The 25,824-nt window shown below is 46.3% G+C and overlaps 1 protein-coding gene across 1 annotated transcript in view; it reads left to right on the top strand.

Annotated features, from left to right (window-relative positions):
* The window catches only part of ANXA13 (annexin A13), a gene marked incomplete at its 5' end in the record, with an annotated part of 60,279 nt that extends 44,967 nt beyond the window's left edge, over nucleotides 1-15,312 (top strand). The window contains 7 exons of the mRNA XM_079796313.1: nucleotides 1,962-1,995; nucleotides 2,103-2,182; nucleotides 4,063-4,131; nucleotides 4,545-4,646; nucleotides 8,930-9,005; nucleotides 12,400-12,512; nucleotides 15,187-15,312. Coding sequence (XP_079652439.1) covers nucleotides 1,962-1,995; nucleotides 2,103-2,182; nucleotides 4,063-4,131; nucleotides 4,545-4,646; nucleotides 8,930-9,005; nucleotides 12,400-12,512; nucleotides 15,187-15,306 — 594 coding nt within the window. The 3' untranslated portion in view covers nucleotides 15,307-15,312. The remainder of the gene's footprint in view (nucleotides 1-1,961; nucleotides 1,996-2,102; nucleotides 2,183-4,062; nucleotides 4,132-4,544; nucleotides 4,647-8,929; nucleotides 9,006-12,399; nucleotides 12,513-15,186) is intronic.
* Nucleotides 15,313-25,824: the final 10,512 nt, after the last annotated feature.

The raw sequence follows: 25,824 nt of genomic DNA, 5'->3' as shown, positions 1-25,824 counted from the left end.
TAAGCAGTCCACGCATGTGTGGGCAGCCGCCCCGTGCATGGCTCTCACCCAGCAGGGAGCACAGGAAGGACCATGCCGAGGCGGAGAGGTGGGTGGTGCAGGGGGAGCCCAGGCTGCCAGCACCTCTCTGGAGGTTTCTGTGTCCTTCCATGTGCAGCCCTCTCCCCTGGTCCCCTGGGCACATGCCACATTCCAGCAGCTGAAAAGAGCATTTGCTAAGGCCCAGGGGAAGCCCATTCATCTTAAGTTCCAGAAGCCACAAGGGTAAAGAGGGTCTAAAATCATTATTTGGAGACAACCCCCCCCCCCCCCCCATCTTCCACAACTACCCATCACAGTAAACTGGGGAGGTCCAGCAAGAAAATGCCAGAAAATCCCAACATTCGTGAGGCCTCCGGGTAGGAACCAGAAGCAGTGGTTGGAGCAGGAAGCAACGGTGCTTGGCCACTAAAAGGCCCTTTAAGCCTTGTGTGCCCACGACCCTGAGCTGGTGGCTTCTGCCGGGCCTGGGCTGTCTGACCGAGTTCCAGAAGCGCCACCATGCTCCAAACCACAGCTGTAAAACCCTCTCCGGAGCTTGCCTGGACTTCCTTACTTCCCACGAGATAATGAAAACCCTCCATTTCTGGGAGTTTCCATTTAAAATTGTGCCTTAGAGGCGGGTTAGCAAAGGGCAGTGGCATCCGTTCAGCCCAACGGTCACACAACTTTCCCTCCTCAATGGTCTCCCCCTCTGCAGAAGCACCACAGTCCCCTCGAGCGTCCAAGATCAGGACACTCGGCAGCCTGCCTTGGCCGGAGGTTACTTTGATGAGTATTTTCCTAATCCTACTTGACCACATGCTGTTCCCTCTCAGCCTAGTTCCTTTCGGGTCCTGGTCTCAAAAAACAAGCAAAGCCCCTTATTGTCAATCACGTAGGTCTGACAGTAAAAAGAAGAAAGCAGAGAGAGAGAGAGCAGGCCCCGGGTTCAGGCAGATCCAAGTTGTGGCTGAGAAGGAGAGAAACGGAAGGGAGCTGCTTAGACACAAGTGGTCCCCGCCCCCATCTACCTCCCCTCCCACCCACAAAAGCACAGGAGCCAGGCTTCTCATTGCTATTGTCCACCTACCTCCCCACCACCCATCACTGCATGCTGACTTTCATTTTAAACAGCCTGCAGGTGTTACTGTGCAGAAATTCCTGCTACACACTGCTGGTTCAAGTGTAAACTGAGGCAGCGCCTGAGTGGATCCCCTGGCACCAGCCACTGAAATATAAAACAACTGTCCCAGGACACACCCTATACACAAACTCATACTCCTGCACACAACAAATTGTCTACTGAATAAAGCCTTGTTTGAAGTAGGGAAAAATCAGAAACAACTTAAATGTCCACCAGCTGGAGGCTGGCCAAACAAACTGTGGTTTATCGCAGGAAGGAACCTTTTACGTCCATTTAAAAACATTGGGTAACTGTATAAGCATAGCTGGGTCTCCACCATATATTATTGAGTGAAAGAAAAATAACTTAAAGCACAATATGTTCAGTATTACACTTTTAAAACACATACACAAAATGATTCTATATATTTTCAGTAGCACATACATCTATAGACAAAGGCAAAGAAAATTATTTGCAAAGATATGCACTGAACTTCCAACACTGGCTACCTGGGTGGGGTTGGAGGAGTGAAGGATGGTGAGGAGGTAATGAAAGACACTAGCTTAGCTATAACCCTTTCTAGAGCTAAGAAGAATGTTCATATATGTTACGTGTGTGTTTGGAATGTTTGCATGGAAGGGGCCCCCTCATACCTCCCGGGATCTGCTCCAGGCCTAGGCTCTGACCCATAGGTTGGCCCTCTTTGGAAGCATCCTGTGTCCAGAGACCAGTCCCGGACTCTTCCCTCTGTGTATGTCTCTGATCTTATCCATTAACCCACCTCGGAGTATTGATTTTTTTTTACTACCTTTTCTAGGAAATCATCGCCATCAAAGAGGCCTACCAAAGGTGTAAGTAACCTTTTATCTGATTTCAGATAAAGAATGTTCCTTTCAAAATGCCTATGGGAAACTAAATCCTCTGCTTCTTCCTTCCTTCCTTTTTTCCTCTTCAAAAGTATTTGACAGGAGCCTTGAATCAGATGTCAAAGATGATACAAGTGGAAACCTAAAAAAAATTCTGGTGTCCCTGCTACAGGTAAGAGCGAAGAGGTCTCCTGAGCTGTATGAGGTTGGGAAACGGCCCTGGGCAACATGGTACCATGATGGGAAGAGGCCATGTATTCAGTAAACATCTCCTTCTTTTATTAAAAATGTTACCCAGGGATCATCAACCCAGGCTGTCAGATCAGCTATTGTGAAATTATTCAATTGGGATTTTCCCCACAATAATACTCTAGTCATTTGCAGTTTACAATCCCTTTTTGTTAATGAGTACCTCAGGTATTTTCAACGGGTCCACTGCAAGAACTTTTAAAACACGCAATATCGGACTATTCAGTCAGGGGCACTGAGCTCTTTTCCCTTAGATTGTCAAATAAAAAAATGACAACAGCCAGCACAATCATAGCCATCTGGTGTACATGAATCAAAATTATACCTTTTTTTGTCAGATAGGCAAAAAATATATTTTTCGGAGTGCTGCAGAGTTTTAGAAATTAGTTTATGTGCCATGAAGTGAAGAAGGTTGAAAGTTGCTGAGTTATCTCACTGAGCCTCACCACCTCCTTTTGTCAATGAGGAAAGTCAAGCTCGGAGAGGATGGGTAACCTGCCCAGGTTTACACAGAGTAAGACCCAGCCCAGGAGCCAGAACCAGACCATCTGACCCCAAGCAGGGCCCTTTTCACAACACAACTCTGTCTCCCTGTAAGAACCACTGCAGGGAGCTTGGCCAGGAAAGTGGGGTTTTCCGAGTTGGCCCTGCAAGGACACAGCTCCCAGCCAGACCTCCAGCCAGACAGCATCATATCTTATTGACACATCCCTCTTATGAGTTCTGTGCATTTCCTCTGCTCAGCCCTCTCAATGTGGATAGACGGACTGTGGTAGGAAGTATAGAAGTGTTCTCCTGCTGTATAACAAATCGCCACAACTCAGCAACTCAAAACAACACGGATCTACCATCTCCCCGCTTTTGCAGGTCAGGAATCCTGTTAAGGTTAGCAGAGTCCGTTGCTCAGGGTCTCTCCAGGCTGAGACCCTGGTGTCAGGCCAGGGCCACTATTTCATCTGAGGACCTGGATCCTCTTCCAAGCTTACTGAAGCTTGGCAGGTTTCAGCTCCTTGTGGCTGTAGGACTGATGTCCCTGTTTTCTTGGTAGCTGTCAACCAGAGACCACTGTCAGCTCCTTGAGGCCATCTGCAGTCCTTGTCATGTGCCCCCATAGACAGTTCAAAGTTGTTTTCTCCAGGCCTGCAGGAGCTCATCTCTCTGACTTCTTCCATCTCTGACCTTTTAAGAACTCACCTGATTGGGTCAGACCCACCAGAACACTATCCCTTTTGATAATCTCAACTGATTAGGGATCTTAATCACATCTGTAAACATCCCCTTTGCCATGTTAACACAGCATAATCGCAGGAGTGCTATCTCATTATATGCACACATCTCGCCCACAGTCGAGGGAAAGGGATTATCTAAGGGTGAGGGCCACTAGGGTCATCTTAGAATTCCCTGCCACAAAGGATTTAGGTTAGACTTCAAGACCTTCCATAGCCAACCTTCAGGGTTCTTCAGGACTGGGTCCCTAGTAGGTGAACTTTGATATTTTGACAGGAAGACTGTTAGCTTTCCAATAGACTGACCTTAGGGGACACTGTGAGGTTGCTTTCAGCCTGCTTAAGAGGTCAGTGGGTTTATGAGTGACCTGATTCCTACAAAAAAAAAAAAGGAAAGAAAAAACAAACAAGTGTTGTCCTGAAACTACTCAGTTGTGCCCAAAAGATGGCAGCAAAGAGCGGCGCTTCACCAGGCTGACTCTCCAGGCTACCCCTCTGAAACCACCCCTTTTTCCCCTTTTTGTTTTCTGTGGTCAGGCAGGAACTCAAGTTCATAACAACATGTCGATTTTTCTAGGCTAATCGTGATGAAGGAGATGATGTGGACAAAGATCTAGCTGGTCAGGATGCCAAAGAGCTGTATGATGTAAGTGGGCAGGCGTGCCAGTCTCGGCAACATCTTTCTAAAAATGTATTAGCCTTATTTCCAACAAACGTTTCTTTATTTAATGCACATGGGAGTTACTCAGAAAATATGTATGATCTTTAAAATATTATTTTATATTTACAGTCATCATGAACCTAAAGGAATTATTCCTATTCTTATACTCGGGGGTTAACCACCTCAGATCCATTTTGTAACCAGGTAGGAGGGGGGGAGGGGGTATAAATAAATATAAACCATTAAGTGAAGTATACTCATGGGTTAGAAATTTAAAGTGTTTAGTCAATCAATTTGGCTTCTATTCAAAGTATATTTTATCATTTCCTGGTCCCAACACTGTCTATTCAGTCTTTTTGCAAAAGGCTTTTATGAAATGTTTGTGTTTGACTCCGGAGGCAGGGGAGGGCCGCTGGGGCACTGACGAACTGGCCTTCAATGAAGTCCTGGCCAAGAGGAGCTACAAGCAGCTACGGGCCACCTTTCAAGCCTACCAAATTGTGAGTGATCAAGCACCAGGGCAAGGAGTTCACATTGAAACCGAGTCTTAAATTATTTCTAAGAGAAGCCACAATCTGGAATATGGAACTGGGGTCTGGGGAGTTGTTTTACAACAGGGGTTCTCAATCAGGGGTCATTTTGCCCGCCCCCCAACTTCCCCCGCAGGGATATTTGATAATGTCTGGAAACATTTGGGGTTGTCACACTGTGTGCTACTGGCATCTAGTGGGTCAAGGCCAGGATGCTGCTAAACATCTTAATACATAGGACAGTCCCCTACAACAAAGAATCGTCCAGCTCCAAGGGCCATGCCAAGTTGGGGAAACACTGCTTTATAAGGGAGGCTAGGAAAGCAGAGAAGTATCAAGTTCAGGAGCAAAGCCTGAGAATCAGAGCACACAGGTTCAGATCCTGGATCTACAACTGGCATGGGACCTACCCTCTCCGTCCTCATTTGTAAAGCAGGAGCCATGATCCTCACCAGTACACCTTCAGGGGGTTAATTCGTGAGCTAAATAGGCAAACATAAAAGGCTCAGGACTGCACCTGGCAAGCAGTAAGCATGCAGACCTTTGCTCTTATTATCATTCTAACTTAAGTGCTTACCACTCCCAAGATGGATGTGATATCCCTCAGAGGTACACTCCTGAAGAAACGTGTATAAATTACTTTTATACAATTAATTTTTTAATCTGATGATACGTTTAAGCCAAAAAAAGTGAAGTAGCTACAAGTATTTTAGGCACTTAATGGAGAGTCTTTCCCTAAACACGGGTCTTTAATTGCAAGAAGCCTCTTGGGGAGTATCAGAAGTTTTTTGGTCTCCGATTTTATATTTGTGGAGTGCTTTTAACTATTCAAAGCACTTCTGTGCCCTGTATCTCATTTCAATTTCACAACAATAACGTAACTATAATGTAGGCTGAACAGCCATTGTGGCCCATGACTGCTGGACAAGGAAGGGCTGTTGTGAGTAAGGAGCCATCTGTAACGTATCAGGGACCACACAGCAAGTCGGTAGCAGAAAGTGGATGAGAACTCCAAGATTCCCCAGTCCGAGCTCCTACCTCGGCTGGAGCTGGCTGCTCCTCACTCGAAATAGTGTTTCCTATGGGTTGCCAGCAGATGGAAAGACAATAAAGCTTCAGAATTTTATCATCACTGTATATAAGCCTTGAGGGCCCTCTGCTTTCAAATCGTGCCCAGAGACATGATCAAAGGCAGCTGACCCCACACTCCCAGGGCCTCTACGCCTGGAGCTGTGTAGACTGAGCTGAAAACCTTCTCTGTGACCTCGACCTTCTTCCCACACGACTGGGGCCGTGGATGGAGGTTCTGGGATGGCTGTCATTGCCAATGACTATAAAGACACATACATGAGAGCGTGTGTGTGTGTGTGTGTGTGTGTGTGTGTGTGTGTGTAAACTACTAACTACCTGAGTAAGGCTACTCTCTGCCAATATTAATCCTGAAACAACAGCATCAAACCTACTTGAGAACTTGTTAAAAATAAGAATTCTCATTCCCCACCCTTGCCCTACTAAGTCAGATTCTCTGGGATCGGAGGCTTATGGTCTGTATTTTAATAAATTTCCAGATTCTGATGCATATTCAAGTTTAAGAAATCTGCTCTGTGCTATCAGCTGTATGACCTTAGCAAGTTATTAAGGGTTCTGTGCCTCAATTCCCTCAACCATAAAGTAGAGATAATAATAGTACCTACTTCATTTGGTTAGTAACGGTTACATGAATTAACACAAGTAAACCACGTAGTCCCTGGCATGCAATAGGTGCTCAATGAACATGAGAAACTGTGAGGAGGCCCCCGTATGTGAAGCAACGATGTTAAAAACCAGAGCCTCAACTTCAATGGACAATAGGATAGTCTATTGATCTGTTGATTCTTTACATGAAACCAGTTAAAAAATGCCACCTATTCATCTCTGCCACAAACCTCCCTGGAACGTAATTCATCTTGACCTGTACCCTTGATTTCACCCTTATGTTCACCCTGATCTTAAGACCAGCATTCCATACGTTCCTCATGGTCTCTGGCTAAATGCACCAAGATGCTAGCATCCGGTCACTGGAGCAGATTCTGTGGCATAGTGTTGAATTGTAATTTTTGGCACAAAAACTCCGGTTTTTATCCTTTGCCTCTAAACTTGAATCTTAAGTACAGATGCTCTCAGAAGTCCCAGCCCAAGCAACAGAGGTTCCCCAACTCTGCTGCATCGTGCAGGGTTATTACAGTCCTCCGTCTACCAAATATGAAGGGTACATGGAGTGATAAAGCCAAAGTAAGCTCCCCAAACAGGGCTCAGTATAAATTGTAGGTGCACATACCCACAGCCCAGGCTCGCGAAGCCCTCGCCATTTCTCCCCTCCCCTTTACTTGTTCCTAAGCCCATTCCAGAGTCTAGCCCTTTCATTGCTGTAGCCAAAGCCATTTTATAGGGTTCTGCTGTGGGCTCACTGTCAATTTGGAGGAAATGGTTTAAATCCCTATTTTTCTAAAAATCTCCCTACCTGGTTAACTAGAAGCCTTTGAGGCTGGTCTGGAATTCACCCTCGCAATGTGATTTGTACTAAGATCAGAAAACCTGGTTTTGTCCAAAGAGCCCCCTAAGAATTAAACTGGAAGTGAAAAGCTGGCCATTGAAAAGGAGAGTCCCAGTTGCTTGGGCCCATCAACTGATTTTCATTTGTGTTCCATGGAGCCCCTGGAGGTGCCTTAGCAGCTACCAGGAGGGGTATGGGACAGGAGGTACACAGGGAAGAAGGAGCAATGCCTTCTCATTGTGTTGTGTGAATAGTGCCCTCTGGAGTTGTGCTACGAAGAGACCCTGAGTGGCAGACCCTGGCATTATTGCCCAGGGCTGGCAAAGGGAACCCATCTCCTGCCTCCCAGGACGGCGCTGCTTTTCTGCTTTTATCTGTTGTGTAGGCTAAGCTTCTACAGCAAATGGAAAAGCACCGCCTGGCCCAGCATTAGCAATAGAAACAGAAAGTGTTTTCATGTGAGGATTTTTTTTTAGTGAACACAGACCTGCATGAATACAATGTCCTCTTGAAACACAATCTCAGTCTACAGAACAAGAACCCTATCCGTGGGAAAGTGATACCCGTCCCTCCCGAAACACCAGCTCCCACATCAGCCCCCTAAAGGCTGGGGACAGCTAAGGAAAGGACGGGACTGGAAGCCCCCAACAGGGTCGGCTTCCAGTCCTTTACACACGCCAGACCTCTCGGTGTGCGAACCACGAAGAGACCAAGCAACGGGGCTTCATTAAATCGGGGCCCTCCTCCCCCCACATCCATGGTGCTTGCATCACAAAGAATATTTTGTTTGCCTGTGTTTTCAGAATAAACTCCACAAACTCCACTGGCGTGTCCTCAGGGCCCCCACTATTTATAGAATCACAATTGTGTCATATCCTCTGAAGATAATTTCTAGGAAAGATGTTTCAGTATTTCAAATGCTTAAACATGTTTCCCAAACCCAACAAAAAGTTCTCCTTTCTCTTTATCGGCCTGCCCTGAACAGCCCAGCCGCCCAGGCGATACTTGGTTAAGCACAGTCATACTTTACTCTGAACTTCAGCTTCTGTAAATATTTGGAAAGAGACCGAATATGTAATGCTGTGCAGAGCGATATGCGAGCTGGTGGTGAATATAGGACCATTTGGAATCACCCCAGAATGAAGGAAAGTGGCATTTTGATGTGGTCAGCCCACCCCCCCCTCACTTCTAGCCCCTGCAGCCCCACTCTATCAGAAACATTAGACCAAGTTCTTCCCGTGTATTTCACCCAAACTGTGGGAGACTTGAGTCCCCAGTCCCAGGACAAAGGAGACAAGGAAGGTGTGGGTCAGATGATTACAACCACAGCCTTCTAGAAATTAGAATTTCTAATTCCTAGAAAATTAGAAATGGGATTTTAAAAAACACATAGCAAACTCAGTACTGTGTATAAACATAAAGAATTATTTATACTGTACAATACATGTTCGTTATTCTTCCATCCCCTGATTACAGAGGAGGCAACTGGGGCTCAGGGTGTGGCCCTGACTGGGCCCAAATCCATTAGGGGCCAAATCTGGACTAACTCCTCAGCCATGAGAGCCCCACTCATGGTCAGCCCTGCAAACCCAAAGGCAGGACAGGAGTTCCTTAAGGCCGCATCCCCAAATCTGGGAGAGCTTACTGCTTTTTGTGGAGGAAGAACCCCAAGTGCATCCAAAGCAAAACCTGACCTAATGGTTGGACTTTGTCTCTCCAGCTCATCGGTAAAGACATCGAAGAGGCCATTGAAGCCGAGACGTCGGGAGACCTGCAGAAGGCCTACTTAACCCTCGGTAAAGCAGAGCCCGGCGGGTCCCTGGCTTAGGGTGGGCTGCCGGAGACAGACTCGGGGACGGAGCTTTGTGCGCAGGAAGCTTTCATAGGGCAGTCCGGGAACAACATCTCTAAGCAGCACTGGGCAAGGGAGGGAATGGAGGTGATGCAGTTGCAACACGGGCTTTGACGGTCCCCAAGGCGTCCTGAAGCTGGGAGGCCCAAAGGGGAGGCACGGGGGCCCCCACATCAAGCAGCCGGCTGGTGGCAACCCAGGAGCATCTGCAAGCTTAGGCAAGGCTGCTCCCTCCTTGGAGGACAATTCCTTGGAAGGCACTCAGCTGTGAGCAGCCAGCAGGCAACACTTGGACTGAGGGCCTTTGTCCTGAAGAGGTCATCTGGGTACACGCCAGCGCACTCACGACAGTCCCACTAAGACTGCAGGTCCCTGAGAGCATCTGTCAACAGCCTGGGACCATTGTTCAGTGTCAGGGAACGGTATGCAGTTCATACGACACCCCCCCTCCGCCCAAAAGCATCCAGGTTCTGGACTCATGAACAAGTTGCTGCACATGCCTGATGGCTCAAGGGTGTCTTTTTCCATTTGGTTCCCTTCAACACTGGGACTGAATGAGGTCTGTTAAGAAAGAGTTGGGAGGGAGACCAGATCTTGACTGTGCCAAGCAGGCACCAGGACCTTCTCTCCAGGGGTAGCCCAGAGGCAGGAAATAGCAGAGAGAGATGGGCATGGGGCTGTGTCTGGCAGGCTCCGTTTTCCTTTCTGCAAGCCCTGGAATGAAGGCATTGTCCATTGTCCACACTCCCGTGGCAAGGAGTCCAGGGCACCATCCCAAATGGCACACGAAATGGAGAGGTGTTTCCCCAGAAGAAGAGGAAGAACCGAGAAAGCAGCCCTGGAAGTTAAAAAATGTGCTCCAACTGCCAGACCTTCTCTCCTCCTTCTTTCTTTTCTTTTCTCTCACACCCCCCGTCCCCACTATTTTTTTAAATGTCAGCAATTGATTTTTAAAAAATCCATCCTCATTTCGCATTCAAATGAGCAGGATTTCTATTGTGATGTACAAAGGCCTAAAAGCCCTGGCCTCTACTGAATGTACATGGTCAACTGTCCTTAGGACTCAAAGAACGCGTGTCTTAAGTAAGTGGAGAGACTTACTCATGGCCCAGCTAAGGGGCTCCAAACCCTTCCTGTGCTTACAGTGCAGAGAATCAGGAAAACACCACTTCAGTCAAAAGAGTAAGATTAATCTTCATGAATATTAATTATTGATGAATGAACCCTTATTAATATTAATAGTACTAAAACCATTCAGTTCTTTAACACTTGCTTAGCACCTGCCTGGGCCAGGGGTCCTGCTAGGTGTGGGGATCGGTCCATATTCTGCTCTTAAGAAGCTTACAGTCCATGGCAGATGCACACAAATCAACCGAGTGGGCGACAGCAATGACAAATACAAACACAGCCCGAGCGAGCATGTCAGAGGAGGGAGAGACTCAGTCCCTGTAGTTGGGAGCGTGAAACCAGCGCGTAGGTGTCCTCCATTGTAGCAAACATAAAAGCGGCTGGGAAAGACCGCTAGCAGACATGACTTCATGACTATATTCTCTAGACAGGCCTCTCACCCCATACTCCCACCTAACTCATACAGATGCCGGTTTATGGCTGAAGTCAAGGAGGAGGGGCTGTGAGACCAAATGACTCCCCCGACAGTGTGAAAATCCATTTTTCTGGGCCCACTGCAGGCTACCCACTTAGACCCTCCAGGAACGGAGCCTGGAAGCTACACTTTGACAGGACCCCCCCGAGGGCCTCGCTTATGCTCCCTGGAGTGTAAGAACACCTGCTGTGACATAAGAAGGAGCAGGAGGCAGCCTTGGGGGCAGGATGGCTGCCCGGCCTTTCACTCATTATTCCCATATCTTTCCTAGCAAGCCCCATCCAAACTTCTGAGGGATCTCTGCTGCAGCTAAGGACAGAGGTTGTTACCAAGCATAGATTATCTACAGAAGAAAAGCTGAGAATTCTCTCCCCAAAACATCAGGAAGACGGAATGCCAGGCGAGAAGACACCTGTGTAGAGCACGTGGACATTAGGCAGACAGACATGTCACCATCAATTAGTACCACACAGGAGATGGTCTTTAGGAAGAGATTGTGAGGGCACTAGCTCAGAATGTCTGGGGATCACAGAGTCCCAAACATGCTACTCCCCAAATTGACAGGTTCCCATCACAGCCACCACCAATCCAGTAGCTTTTAGATTGTTCTCGGGCTGAAGAGGCCAGACAACTGGATCTAGGTTTTTCTTGTCCATCGACACTCTGATGGCTGACACATGTCCTACAAAAGTAGAAGACAGACCCCCAACTTTGACTTTGCTTCCCTAATCCCGTTCCTCTCTCTTCCTTGTAAGCATCCAACACATGGGCAATGACCTAGAAAACGAGAGTTTCCATTAAGGACATATGAAGGCTGTGCATTACAGGCGTATGCTGAAGTTATTACTTGTTATCAATCACTAACATAAAAAACGTGAAGTGTTCTAGGTAAATGTCATCAACCTAAAGAGGAAATGGCTCATTTCCCCCAAAGTGTTAGTCAATCAGGGCCTAGAGGAGGCTGGGAGGAGGGGAGAAAAGAATGACGGATTCCCCCAGAGGTGCATCCTCTCTCCTACTTGGTGAGTCAAACCCATGCCTCATTAACGTGTGGGTCAGATCAAAGCTGGCAGGCAGGGAGAGGGCCAGGAGAGAGCAACTAGCAGCATCCCAGGAAGGTGACCCGTAGGCAAGATCGAACATTTCATCAAGCCCACATCCCAGACCGCAAACTAAGAGGAGAGTGGAGAACCTGGAAAAGATCCAGAGATGAGACTCACAGAACAAACCCAGGGAAGAAAAACAAAGGGAAGGAAGGTTGTTTAGCACAGGAAAGTAGGCTGCAGGCCAACCGAGGGAATCTCCAACATCATGAAGTTGTGTTACAGCAAGGTTGCCGGTCCATCTGTTTCCTCTCCGGACCCAACTCCAGTGTCAGAGATTTCACTGAGATGGGAAGCTATTGCTGCTGGTGAGAAGCATGAACTTTGCAGAGAGAGCCTGAGCATGGCCAAGCGTTCCTCCACCGGCGAAGGGTCTTCAGGGATCGGGGCGGGGAAGGGGGGGGTTCTTATTTGTTGGGAGGGGTTTTGACTCGATTCTGGTTGAAGCATTCAGGTGCCCTGACCTGGGGAATCTTCCAGATCCCATGATATAACAGAATGGAGTTCACTCCTTTCTAACATCTGCTTCACAATCCAGTTGCCTCCAAGTGACATTCTGGGCCATCTCTGTTCCTTCCATGTTATTCAACCAAATGTGACTGCCTCATGTTCTCCTTTCCCTCACCCGCCAGTGAGGTGTGCCCGCGACCAGGAGGGCTATTTTGCTGAGCGTCTGTACAAGTCCATGAAGGGTGTGGGGACCGATGAGGAGACGCTAATTCACATCTTTGTGACCAGGGCTGAGGTAAGACACACTCGACTCCAAAGTAGCAGGCTGTGACTTCTCTTTTTGCCATCATGTCATCAACAAATCATTTTTACTAAGGGCCTATTTACAGAAAAAGTAAAACAAAGACATCCTTTGTGTTCCGGACTCTGAAAGACCTTGTGCTATGCCTCAACCTGTCTCTTTTTGTAAATATACAATAAGGACAGCCGCTTCCATTTCTGTCATCTGTGGCTCCAGAAAGCTCGTGTGGTGTGCTGAGGGGATCTGGCGGAGCCCTTCTGGGCGGTGCAGCTAGGCTCGGTCCCATTTCATGGAAGGCAAAACTGAGACACTGAAAGGTTAGCGATGGCCTTCGTCACCCAGCAGCACAGACAATGAGCAAACGCTTTCCTAACTCCTGAGCTAGGCCTTTATTTAATGTGCAGAAGCCCGATTTTGCACAAGAAACACATCAATACAAGACAATATTTCTCAACCTTTTTTAAATTATCAATCACCCCACTGAATTTGGACCCATTTTTTTCCTAATTGCTCCCCTTCCCTCCGTCAAGAAATGTCAAAACCACAAGTACACTGTATACTTGTTTATGCTCCATTTATAGGTACTTTTACATAAAAAGATTGAATTTTTTGCCCTGTAAGAACCACTTTTTGCCCTGGTAGGAATGATGTTGTACCCCTTGAGAATGCATGAGGATAAGAGAGGGACAGAGAAAAGGACAGGGGGATGACTAACCCAAAGCTAGGGAGCAGCTGTCAGGATTCATAGCAAAGGCTTTGGAATATAGAGCCACACACAGAAGAAATGACAAAATAAAGGGAAATGCATTTCAGCTGCAGTAGGAGAAGCCTTGGAGAATGAAGTGTAACTGAGCACTTGAAAACCACAGACATCTTCCCTCAAAAAATTGTTAAATGGAGGGGGAAGGATACCAACCCAAATTCTGGCCCACAGCTTTTGACAAATAATACTTAACATCTAACCCTGTTGTTTTTAAGTATAGCTTAGCAACAAGACTGTTCTTTCGTTTTTATTTCTATTCCTGGAATTTCTCCTCCCCCTCTTTCTCTTCCTCCTCCTCCCCTATTCATAGTTTTCTTTTTCTCTTAAAGTCCATGCTTCTCTCTCCTCCCTCTTCCCCTTCTTCTGTCTCTCTGCCCCTCTCCAGCAGTCCTCATTCTCTCCTCCATGGCTCTAAATCTCTCTCTTTCCCTTACCTCTCCAGGTCTCTGTCTTCTCCGTCTCTCTGTCTCAGCAACTTAACCCCCCAACCAAAGTCTTGAGGCACTCAAAGGAGCAGGCAGGCGGAGAGCAGGGCAGGGATTCTACAAGACCCCAGGGGAACAATGGGTCCAGAGGGCTCCTCAGGGTCCCATGTCCACTCCAGTACGGGCCATGGAGTGTTCATGCCCAGATGCTCAGCCATCTCAGCACTGACCATGTGTCCTGGGTCATCTCCACATGTGGACCATGCCCTCAGAACGATTCAAGCCCTTGCCTGGCTGGTGTTACGCAATGATTGAGCATCCACCTATGAACCAGGAGGTCACAGTTCGATTCCCAGTCAAGGCACATGCCTGGGTTGCAGGCCCAATTCCCAGTAGGGGGCCTGCAGCCTGCAGGAGGTAGCTGATCAATTATTCTCTCTCATCATTGATGTTTCTATCTCTCTCTTCCTCTCTCTCGCCAGCTATAGTTAGCCAGAACCATTAACCCCCCCAAAGCATCATGGTAGAAGAATAGAGCCACAGGGTGCCCTCAGTCCCCCTTTTCTGTCCCACCCCCAGCCAAGCGGTGCACCAGCCAGGGGAGCAGGGAGACAGACACCACCTGCCTGCTCCAGCTCTCTGCTACTCAGCACCCACTTCAAACAATTCCTCACTCACCCACCTTCTCCTCTTCTCATCTTTCCCTCTTGTTCAGCTCTCTAGTTGGGACAGGAGTCAAAAGAATCATAACTTGAGTGATGGCTTATAGGTCTGTCTAGAAAGCAAGATAGAGTTTAAATTAAAAAGTTAAGGAAAAAAAAGCAACAAAACTCCTCCTTAAAGACAGTGCTGTGCTTCTTTTATGAGACTCACTATGTTCCATCTGGAATTATGTCTTTTCTATGACAAGTATTCTCTCCCTTCCTAGGTTGTAAGTCTTGAGAGCAGAACAATCTTTTAATTTGTTTTTCTTGAGTCCTGTCCCCACTTCTAGCACCTAGGTTTTCAAGCTTCCAATGAATTAGATTCAAAGTAAGTCCTACAAGTGGATTTGAATTTTGTTGACTGGCACCGATGCCCTTGCTGATCGGGGTACAAGAAGAAAAGAGGCTTCATGTCAAATCTCTGTCTTTTGTCCAGTGCTGCTACATAAGAATGAGTTATTTTTAAATAACTGTAAAAATTTCAAAAGAAAAGTAATATTTTGCAACATGTAAAAATCATATGAAATTCAAGTTATAGTATCCATGAAGTTTTACTGGAATATACACACATAGACACCTCTGCAACCTTTGGGGAGCTGAACTCAAGTTTTCCCCTTCTCATCCACAAAATGGGATGAATAATAGTCCCCACTTCTAAAGGTTGTTTTGAGGCATAAATGAGCCAATGAGAATAACATGCTTAGCATAGTGCTGCTGCATTTATGGTGAACGCGCTGTAAATGCTGTCTCCATTGCTCTTGTCTTCTCTCCTACAGGTTGACCTTCAGGGGATAAAAGCTAAGTTCCAAGAGAAGTATCAGAAGTCCCTCTCTGACATGGTTCGCTCGGACACCTCTGGGGACTTCCAGAAACTGCTGGTAGCCCTCTTGCACTGAACCAAGCCAGAGCGGTAGGAGCACAGGGAGGAACCATCTTTGTCAAGAGCCTGTTCCAAACAAGATTTGCAAATGTGACTCCAGCTCGAAAAGCCTTCGGGAATCCTGGTTTATTTTCTTGGCAGCTTCAGCAGTGCAGCCAGGCCAGGCTGTTTAAGTCAAAGACAGCAGCCTCGAGATGCTTGGGCAGGTCACCCTTGAACGCCAGCTTAGCAAGTGTCTGGGCTGCCTCTTAACTTTCCTTAGCATGGTAACTGAATGCTTGATACGCACAAATGAAATCAGCAGTTGATGAAAAAAACTCTCCATTTGTGGTGATAAAAAAATTTACAAGAATATATATCACACAGGGGGTGTGTGTGTTCTGGGTAAAGATTGAATGATTAAGGTACAGGGAAGACAAAATTAACCAATTCATTAATTTTCCTTCTGTGTGTTCAATTTCAAAGCCTCAATGTTAATTAAAGTTGTGGATTATGCTTCCATCAGCTGCTTTTACAAAGACTGGGTTGATTAGTTTTGGCTCTTGTCCTAGAAATATGTGCCTCGTGAAACTCAAACATATTTGAGAAATGCAAACAGTTTTATTTATTACTAATCACCAAGGATAGTTATCAAGGCCAGCAGCAAGGAAACAATTGACTTGCCTATGAGAAATATAACTAGAGGTAAAATCTACTAATCTGTTACCTGGTTTAAATGGGTTTTCTTGCTTCTGTAGACATTTGAGCCACTTGAGTCTTCCATCTGATCTTCAAATACAATTAGGCTGGGCACGGTGCCAATAGGATCGAGGTCAATGAGCTGATGCTTAAATGGATTGGTTCCGCACCAATAGCATCTCTGTTCCAAGATGTTTGTCTCACGTGGCTACATGTTGCTAGACACAGAGGGGCCTGTCAAGAGAACATGGACACTTTGACCCAGCAATTATAGTTATCATTCATTGGATGAGTGTTTGTGTCTGGCACTGCTAAGTAGCATACTTTCATATGTAATCTTCTCAATAGTCCCATGAAGTTAATATCACTACTACTTATCAGTTGAGGAAACTGAGACATTAAATAACCTGACTAAATTCATTTGCAAGTGATAAAGTTTGGGTTTTAATTCAGGGCTGGTTGAGTCCAGAAATCATACGACTAATGGCCTTTCTTGGAAAAATAACACAAAGTAATGGGTCTGTATTCATTCACCTGTTTAATTCCCTCCTGCCTTCCAATCGCTATGCTGGGCTCTGGGGATACAAAGTTAAATAAGTAGAACACTGGCCATGCCTTGGGCAGTTCATTCACAGGTCAGTAATAGAGACCAATACCTCCGATATTCAACAGAATGCTGTAAGTACATAAATACAGGCATCTAAAGCTCTCTACCCATGAGCAAGAAGAGGGGACAGGCAGCTCTGCCTGGGATAACTTGGGAACGCTTCAAAAAGATACACTTATGTTGGGTTTTGAAGAACGTATAGAAGGTCTCCAGAGAAACAGAGGAAGAAGGGCATGGGCAGAGGCTCAGAAGCATCAAGAAACTCAATTTGTTCAGGAGGCAATGACATTCTTTCTCCTGAGGCATGGATATGGTGAAAGGAAGGAGAGGGTTGGGGAGGCAACAATGCAGCTGCCAGAGAGTTTTCTTGAATCCCATTAGCAATGGTTTTGCCTGCCAAGTGTCGGCCTGGGCCTTGGGGCAATGGCGATGTTTAAGTGAGGAACATTGGGCTTTGGGAAATCGCTTTGGTTGTGTGATCAACAACGTACAGAAGATAGTTCAAACACTCAGTATAAGAATACATGTCATAGTGTGTCTTTCTAGTGGCTATAACATGATGATTAACAAATTATGAAGTTATGTTCACATTCATGTTCTCAATATACTGAGCAATGTGTCTCTGCCCCTCAGATGGAGTCTGGCTTCTCCAAAAGCAAGACAACAATGCACAGGATTCCTCCAGGCTACAAACAAACTGTTTCACACCACATTACAGCCAATAAAAATGCCTCAGATAAGCTCCCAGAAACTAGATAAGCCAAGAAATGAGGGTGCCGTAAAACTAGATGTGGTATTCAGCTCTCTATATCAACAAGCGAGAGCTGCTATGTTCAATTTAGAGAGATCAGAGAGAAGTCCAGGCTGCATGTTTATGCCACTGCAATTTCTTGCATGACCAGACCTTAGGGTGCAGACCAGAATGTTGGGAGACACAAGGTCAGGAGAAAGAAAAGAAGTGGCCAGGGACAATATTTCAAAATAAACTTTTAAATTTTTTTATTTTGTCTTATTTCTGTAAATTTTAGATTTACAGAAACGTTGTAATGATATCACAGGGAGTTTCCCATATACCCTACTCCCAGTTTCCCTAACATTAACATGGTACATTTGTCACGACTTATGAACTAATGATGATAGATTATAATTGCGTAAAGCCCACACTTCATTTGCATTTCCCTGGTTTTTACCTAATGTTGTTTTTCTGTTCCAGGTTCCCATGAGAATATCACATGTCTCTTTAGGCTCCTCTAGACCAGTGGTTGGCAAACTCATTAGTCAACAGAGCCGCAGTTTGCCGACCACTGCTCTAGACTGTAACACTTTCACAGACTTTCCTTGCTTTTGTTGACCTGGGCAAGTTTTCTGTGGAATATCCTTTAGTTTGGATCTGTTTGATGTTTTCTCGTGGTTAGACTGGGGTTATGGGTTTGGGGGAGGAAGATCCCAGAGGTGAAGTGCCATTCCCATCATATCAAGGGGACATGCTATTAACTGTCGATGTTGATCACCTGGCTCAGGCAGTGTTGGTCAGGTATCTCCACTGTACTCATTAAAAGGAAGTCACTATATACTGCCCACATTTCAGAGTTAGGGAGTTATGGTCTACTTCTGTGAGTGGTGAATTTTACATAAATTATTTTGGATTCTTCTGTATAGCAGGTTTGCCTGTTCTTCCATTATTCATCTACTCAATAATTTATTTTATATCAGTATAGATTTTGTACTTTGGATTTAATCCAATACTATATTTTTTATTTTGTTGCTCAAATTGTTCCAGCTTTGTCTATTGGTAGCTCTTACAGTTGGCTCCTGCGTCCCTTTGACACACCCCTTCACTTGGCCTTTAATTTCTGGCACTACAAGATGTTCCAGGCCCATCTTGCATATTCTCTTCCCAAGTCCTACAATATGCCATTTGCCCATGGTGCCCTGGTTCCTTTTATTGGATAATGGTATTAGAAACCAAGATCTGGATACTGGGTGTGCTCATTGCTACTGAGGAGTCATTGCTTCTAGGCCCATTCAGTGGACAGAACTAGGAAATACAGGTGTCTATCTAAGCCATGTATCACATATCTATATTTATAGATATACTAGAGAACTGGTATATGAAATTCATGCATGTGGGGGGGAGGGTAGGATCCCCTCAGCCCAGCCTGCATCCTCTCCAATCTGGGACCCCTCGGGGGATGACCGACTGCTGGTTTAGGCCCGATCCCCTGCCTGCCTAATTGCCCCCAACTGCCACCCCCTCTGCCGGCCTGGTTGCCCCTTACTGCCCCCCCTGCCAGCCTGGTCACCCCCAACTGTCCCCCACACTGGCCTGGTCACCCCTCACTGCTCCTCCCTGCCAGCCTGGTCACCCCCAACTGTCCCCCACACCGGCCTGGTCACCCCTCACTGCCCCTCCCTGCCAGCCTGGTCTCCCCACGCAACCTGCCGCTCAGTTGTTTGGTCGCCCCTCACTAACCCCCCTGCCGGCCTGGTTGCCCCACACATCCTGCTGTTCGGTTGTTTGGTCGCCCCTCACTAATCCCCCTACCAGCCTGGTCGCCCCACGCAGCCTGCTGCTCAGTCATTTGGTCGCCCCTCACTAACCCCCTGCCAGGCTAGTCACCCCACACAGCCTGTTCGGTCCTCCATTCAGTTGTGATGGTAGCTTAGGCTTTTATATATATAGATGTAGACAGACAGATGACATAGAAATAGGTGTAGATGTAGGTATAGATGTAAGTGTAGATATGGACATAGATCCATTTGAATCTATATTAAGTTAGACATGAGTTCATATGATGTCTTCAAGTTTCATCCAGTACCACCTGATTCCTGCTAGAAGGGCCTTTTGACTTCTTGAAAACAGCACAAAGAGACAAGATAGTAGAAGGAAAGCTCCTGGCATAAGGAGCCATGGGAAGAATCAAAGCAAGCCACACAGTGCCTGTATGTGCCACAGAGTACATTCCATTTTGAATGGCAGATCTTGTCCTGGGTCTGGGGAGAAGGGGCAGGCCATGATTGAGTGGTTCTCAGACCTCCACTACCTAGTACCCAAGGAATTGTCCTTAGGTTTCGCAGAGAATGCTCCATGACTTCTTTGTGACTAAACCAGAAATACTGATGTCTTTAGTTCCTAAGATAACCAACTTTCAGAGAGCTCAAAATATGTTTAGCCAAGACTGATACCATGTAAGGGAAGAGAAAACAAAGACCACCTTCAGTGTCAGAATTAAGACAGTGGGTTTTCATGTCAGTCTCTTCCTGTTCATGTTTTTTGGTCCCCAATAAATATCATTTCAGGGTTGCTTAGGACAATGATGCCTGAGGCACTTTTAGACTAGAAGAAAAAAAAGCATTGGTTTTGAATCATTTCTGACTATGAATAATGTGGACCCAGATAATATGACTCACAAACCAAAATGAACACACTAATTGGCTAAACTCTGTACCCAACCCAAGTATTAACTTTTTATTTATTTTTTTTTTACAATCAAAGCGGTTGTTTTTAAAATCCTACTGAACCAGTTCAAATCAGAACCAGTCTTTGGGAATGGTTGAGCCAGAAGAAAGAAATTATCAGAAAAGCAAAATCATTTCCACACAAGTACTGCATTCACTTCAAGTGTCTGGCACATGCAAATATGCATTGTGTGTGTATTTCTATTAGTAGGACCACTTTTAATTGAATTTTATTTAACCTACTTGACACATTAACCAACATGCCCAATCCTCTCTACAGATACTCTGAAGGCTGGAGGGTGGTGTGGGACTGGGTAGAAAGTCCTCTCTCTCCTGGTAGCTCATGCATTTTGTAAGAGTGCATTGTATTTATTCCCAAATCTGTTTATACATATTGCACTCACTATTGTAATTACATAATTTATTAAATATTAAACAAGCTGATTAACCATAAATGCAAAACAAAGACTTCTTGTTTTTCTGAAAGCTAAATTGAATGCCCCAGGAAGACTAGATAAAGATGTGCTACATTTAAAATAAGGATAGCCCGGCCAGTGTGGCTCAAGGGTTGAGCATCAACCTATGAATTAAGAGGTCACAGTTCAATTCCCGGTCAGGGCACATGCCCGGGTTGCAGGCTCAGTCCCCAGTAGAAGGCATGCAGGAGGCAGACAATCAGATGTTTCTACCCCTCTTTCCATCTCCCTTCCTCTCTGAAATCAATAAATATATATATAATTTTTAAAAAAACAATACAGCAGTAGCAACTACATTTATGTGTAAGTAGAGGAGTTGTACCTCATAGCATCTTAGTGCTGATTAATGAGATAAAGTATTGGAAACCCTTGTACAGAGATGGACCCAAGCCAAGAGTGCCCTACACAACAGCTGTGTTGTTGTCTAACCAAGACACCCATCTGTGCTGGGGTAGCCAACCCTGAAATGGAATTATGAGGCAGTCTATTGCATGAGGAGGCAAATCTGAAGTGCAGATAGATGTCAGATGGATTCATGCCTCCCGCCCTTTCCCACTTGGATTGACATGACAGGCCACCTCCAGACACATCCCTCCTCCAGGCCATTTCCCATCCCACAGCCAGCAATGCCTTTTCTACCCCAGCTCTCTCCCACACTGTCCCAGAGCATGGAAAGGTTTGCCACTTTTATAATTCAAGACTTTATGAGGACTGCTGCTTCCTCTCCACTGGGATGTCCAATTAGCATCTCAGTCTAAATGCATACAAAGAAAAAAAACTGATTTCCCCTCACAAAACCAGTTCCTTCTCTGTCTTCCCTATCTTAGTAACAACCCCCATCCACCCAGTTGTTCAAATCGAAGTCATCTTTGAGTGCTCCTTTTCCTCAACCCTCAAGGGCCATGTATCAGAAGTCCAATTGCTCTAAATACCTTGTTTTCCATGTTTCACCACCTCCATAGCAGTCACTCCAAGTCAAACCTCCATCTTGTCCAGCCTGGACCAATACAATGGCTTCATATCTGGGTTTCCTGCTTTCCTAGTTTCTTCATCTCTGACGCCTTCTGGAACCCAACCTCCCCCTCACTTACCAGGCACTGACCACATAGGATTTTTTTCTGTTCCTCAAACTTGTTACTTATTTCTGCTTCAGGACTTCTACACTTGTAGTTCCTTCTGCTTGAAATGTCCCTTCTCCCAAAGCACCCCAGGATCCCACATGTCACCTCCTCCAGAAGCTGGTGCTGGGAACCATATCAAGTCTCATCCCCATCACTGCCCTCAGAGCACCTCCAAACTCTTTCTTTAACATTATCCTGGACTAGAAGCACAGTGCACGAATTCTTGCATGGGTGGGGTCTGGCCAGCCTGCCCCAATGGGGACCAATCAGGGCCAGGCTGTCAGGGGGAGGGGATGCAGGAGGTTGGCCGGCCAGCTCCGCCCTCGATCGGGGTGGTGGGGGGCCGATCGGGGCGGAATTGGCCAGGTGGAGGGGCTGTGGGCTAATTGGGGTAAGGGGGGCCAATCAGGGGTGGGGCTTGCTGGGGGGAGGAGCCACGGGAGGTTGGCCAGCCTGCCCCATCGCTGATCAGGATGGGGGGGAGGGGCCTGATCAGGGGCGGGGCCGGCTGGGGGGAGGGGCTCTGGGCCGATCGGGGTGGGTGGGGCCTATTGGGGCGGGGGTTGCCAGGGGGAGGTGCTGGGGAGGTTGGCCGACTGCGTCATAGCGGTCAGTTGTTCTGGTTGTTCTGGTCACTGGCTTTTTATATATATACTAGAGGCCCAGTGCACGAATTACTCGGATCGGGCCTAAGCGGGTGGTTGGACATCCTTTTCACAATCCAGGAGTGCTGGCTCCCAACTGCCCTCCCCTGCAGGTCTGGTCCCCCCCCAACTGCCCTCCTCTGCTGGCCTGGTCACCCCTAACTTCCCACAACTGCCCTCCCCTGCAGGCCATCTTGTGGTGGCCATCTTGTGTCCACATGGGGGAGGCCATCTTGTGTCTTAGTGTGATGGTCAATTTGCATATTACTCTTTTATTAGATAGGATAGATTGTCTTCACCATCTGAAATCACTTTACTTGTTTACTTATCCATTGTCTATCCCACCCCACCATTAGGATGTAAATGCTAGGAGGTCAGGGACTTTTTCTCCATTGTTCACCACTGTAGCCCCAACTCCTAGAACAATGCCTGGTACTTAGTAGATGCTCCATAAAATGTGGTTGACTAGATGAATACATCACACAATTTCCTTCTTCCTCTTCTCAAGCCAATTTTATCCTTTGATTTCCACTTGTCCTTTCAGTCTTAGTTTGAGCATCACAATCTCACTTTGCCTGCCCCCACCCCCATGTAGCTAGTCACTTCCTCTGTGCTCTTCCTTTTACACAATTTCATCATAGACCTTACTATATTATTTTTCATTATTCTCTTTATTAATATCCCCAACTAGACTGGGAGCTCTGTGGAACCAAGGACCCCATCTTACTTAGCCTTCCAGCCCCAGCACACAGAGCAATTCTCTACATTTCTGACCACCTTGGCTTCCCTAACCACTAGATAAGAAATAGTCTTTCCCTTCACCCCCTTCTCAGTCATAGTGCTGCCTTTATAGCACTTATTATGATCTCACATCAACTCATCCCTATTTATTGATTTATTTGTTCTGCTTATCTATTGTCTGACATCCTCCTGGACCTTAGTGACTGACACATAGTAGGTGCTAAATAAAGATTTGTTTACAAATGACTCATTCAACATATTTGTTAAATGGAGGACTAATTAATTGATTAACTCTCATGGTACCCAAAGATTAGGGAGATTCAATGTTATGTTTACAGCCGTTATTCATAGTTTCCAAAACAAGGCACATGGATATGATTTGTGAAAATCACATTCTGAAGGAAATGCTGGGGGTGGAGAGGAGAGGAAGAGGGCAAGTAGAGATTTGGCTAATGAGCAAAATAGGGCTTGAACTGCTCCAGGGCATCCATCACCTAAATTACTGATTGGTTGCCTCTTGTTTGGCATTGAGAACCCAGATGGGAGCAGCAGGTCTCTCTGCAGCTCCAGTAATTCTATTCCAATTAGTGCAATTAGAAACAGGTCTATAGATAATTGCCCAGATGTTCTGCTTCATCAGAGGTCACATTGCACATGCAGCCCAAGAAGATTAACATCGATATCGGCATACAGAGGACGGGGAGGAAGGATGACACTCAGCAAAGTGGTTTCAAGTTCTGAGAATTCAAGTGCAAGTTTCAAGAGTAAAAGATCTTCAACAGCCCTTTCCCAGAGGGAGACCTCAGATCACCTACCTTCTCCAGCCTCCTCAGCCTGGGCCAACTGGGGAGTAGGGACATGAGATCTGCTGGCAATGGCGGGAGCTTGGCATCTTCCGTGTGACGTAAATAATATCAACCACAGTAAGTCACTCTAGGTCCATAGCATTGCTGAGGACATGATAAACAGAAGTTGGGGGGATGTGACAGCCACAAGGGCAGTAAAAGTAGAGGCTGGGACTGAGCCAGCTGATGGGGCCAGCAGAACAGAAGCCAGCTCAGGGCTGCCAGACCCCAAAATAACGTTTCTGGATGGCATGAGAGGCCTGGCCAGAACTGGTCCACCCCAGGGGAGGGATATGTACAGCTAATTCCAAACAGGTTATCAAATATAGAAACGCACCAGACAACTTAGCTGGCTGCACTTCACCTCTGGGCAGGGTGTGAGGCAGATCAGGAGAAAAGTGATTGGTGTCTACTTTATCTCTTACAGTGAGTAAGATAGGCAAGTTAATCACGCCTGGAGTCCATAAGAGACGTCAATGGTGTCTAGCACAGAGGTTCCCACCCTCGGTTGCAGAGCTTACAGAATTTCCCCGGAGATTTGGATTTTATTGGACTTAACTGGAGTACAGCCCGGGAATTAGGAAATTCTCAATTTCCCCCAGGGGCTTGAATGTGAAGCCAGGGTGGGAACCAGTGCCCTGACACAGCTGCAGGTTGAGGAGGCTCCGAAACCCAGGCTCCATTTTCACCCAGCGACATGCCCCAAACCTCCCATCACCCCCCAGACTCATTTGGAGCAAAGAGAAAAGAAGGACCAGTCACTGACTCTTGTCACAGAAGGGTCCTTCTGGGGATATATAGTATACCTCTACATAGCTTTTATTGAAGCCCTCTTACTTTTCTATAAAATCCTAATCCTTGCCGAAACCGGTTTGGCTCAGTGGATAGAGCGTCGGCCTTCGGACTCAAGGGTCCCAGGTTCGATTCCGGTCAAGGGCACGTACCTTGGTTGCGGGCACATCCCCAGTGGGGTGTGTGCAAGGAGCAGCTGATAGATGTTTCTCTCTCATCGATGTTTCTAACTCTCTATCCCTCTCTGTAAAAAATCAATAAAATATATATATTTTTTAAAAATCCTAATCCTTAGGCTAACACCCGAGGCCCTATCTACCTGCTCATATGTTCCTCCAACAAATACTCATTGAGCACCTACTATGGGCCCAGGTTCTTGTTCTCATGAGACTTTCCTTCTATTAGGGGAGATAGAGAATAAACAACGAAACATTATAAATAGGATATACTTTTAAGTGTAATAAAAAAATAAAACAGGGTGGTGATACTACATAGAGAGACAGGTGGGGGGATGCAAGGTACTTTCGGTGGTCCAGGAAATAATGTTCTGAACTCTGAGAAGCCAGCCACAGGAATACTGAAGACAACAGCATTCCAGGAAATGCAAAGTCCCCAGCTGCTGTTCTGCTGCTATCACCACTTCTGCACTTTGGGCTTGTCCCATGCGCGGTGCCATCTTCCAATCCAAATCTATTCCTTTTCCAAGAACCCCCTCTTCCAAGGAGCTTCCCAGGTCCAGCCCCTCCTCAGTCTGACCACTCTTCACCTCAAAAGTGTGTGAATGCCCTTGGTAAACTCCAATGGGTCTAAAAGCATGTGACATGATTGTTACTATTCACTCTTCTTTAGCATTGTGCCTGAATTTGCACTGAATCATCAGACACTAATTCTATTGTCTTGTTGTTTCACCCCCATTCAACTGGTCTCCTCCCACAGGGTATCGTTCATTGGTCCTTCAGGGCACAGATTGGGTTTTCTGCTTCTTTGGTACCCCAGTTGCTCCTAGAACAGAGCTAGGCATTCATTCACAGCCCTTGACTGGAGCTGTTTATAGGAGGAGTTGACTAGCTTGCCAATTAAGTGTTTGTTTCAATGAAAGAATTAATTAGTAAGCCTCACCTCAAAACCACACGGCCTTCATTCTATTTTGCACTAGCATTATCTCCATTGT

Source organism: Cnephaeus nilssonii (assembly GCF_951640355.1).
Source record: "Cnephaeus nilssonii genome assembly, chromosome: 18".
NCBI lineage: Eukaryota > Metazoa > Chordata > Mammalia > Chiroptera > Vespertilionidae > Cnephaeus > Cnephaeus nilssonii.
Note: the sequence above shows the minus strand (reverse complement) of the source record. Positions and strands in the feature narration are given on the sequence as shown.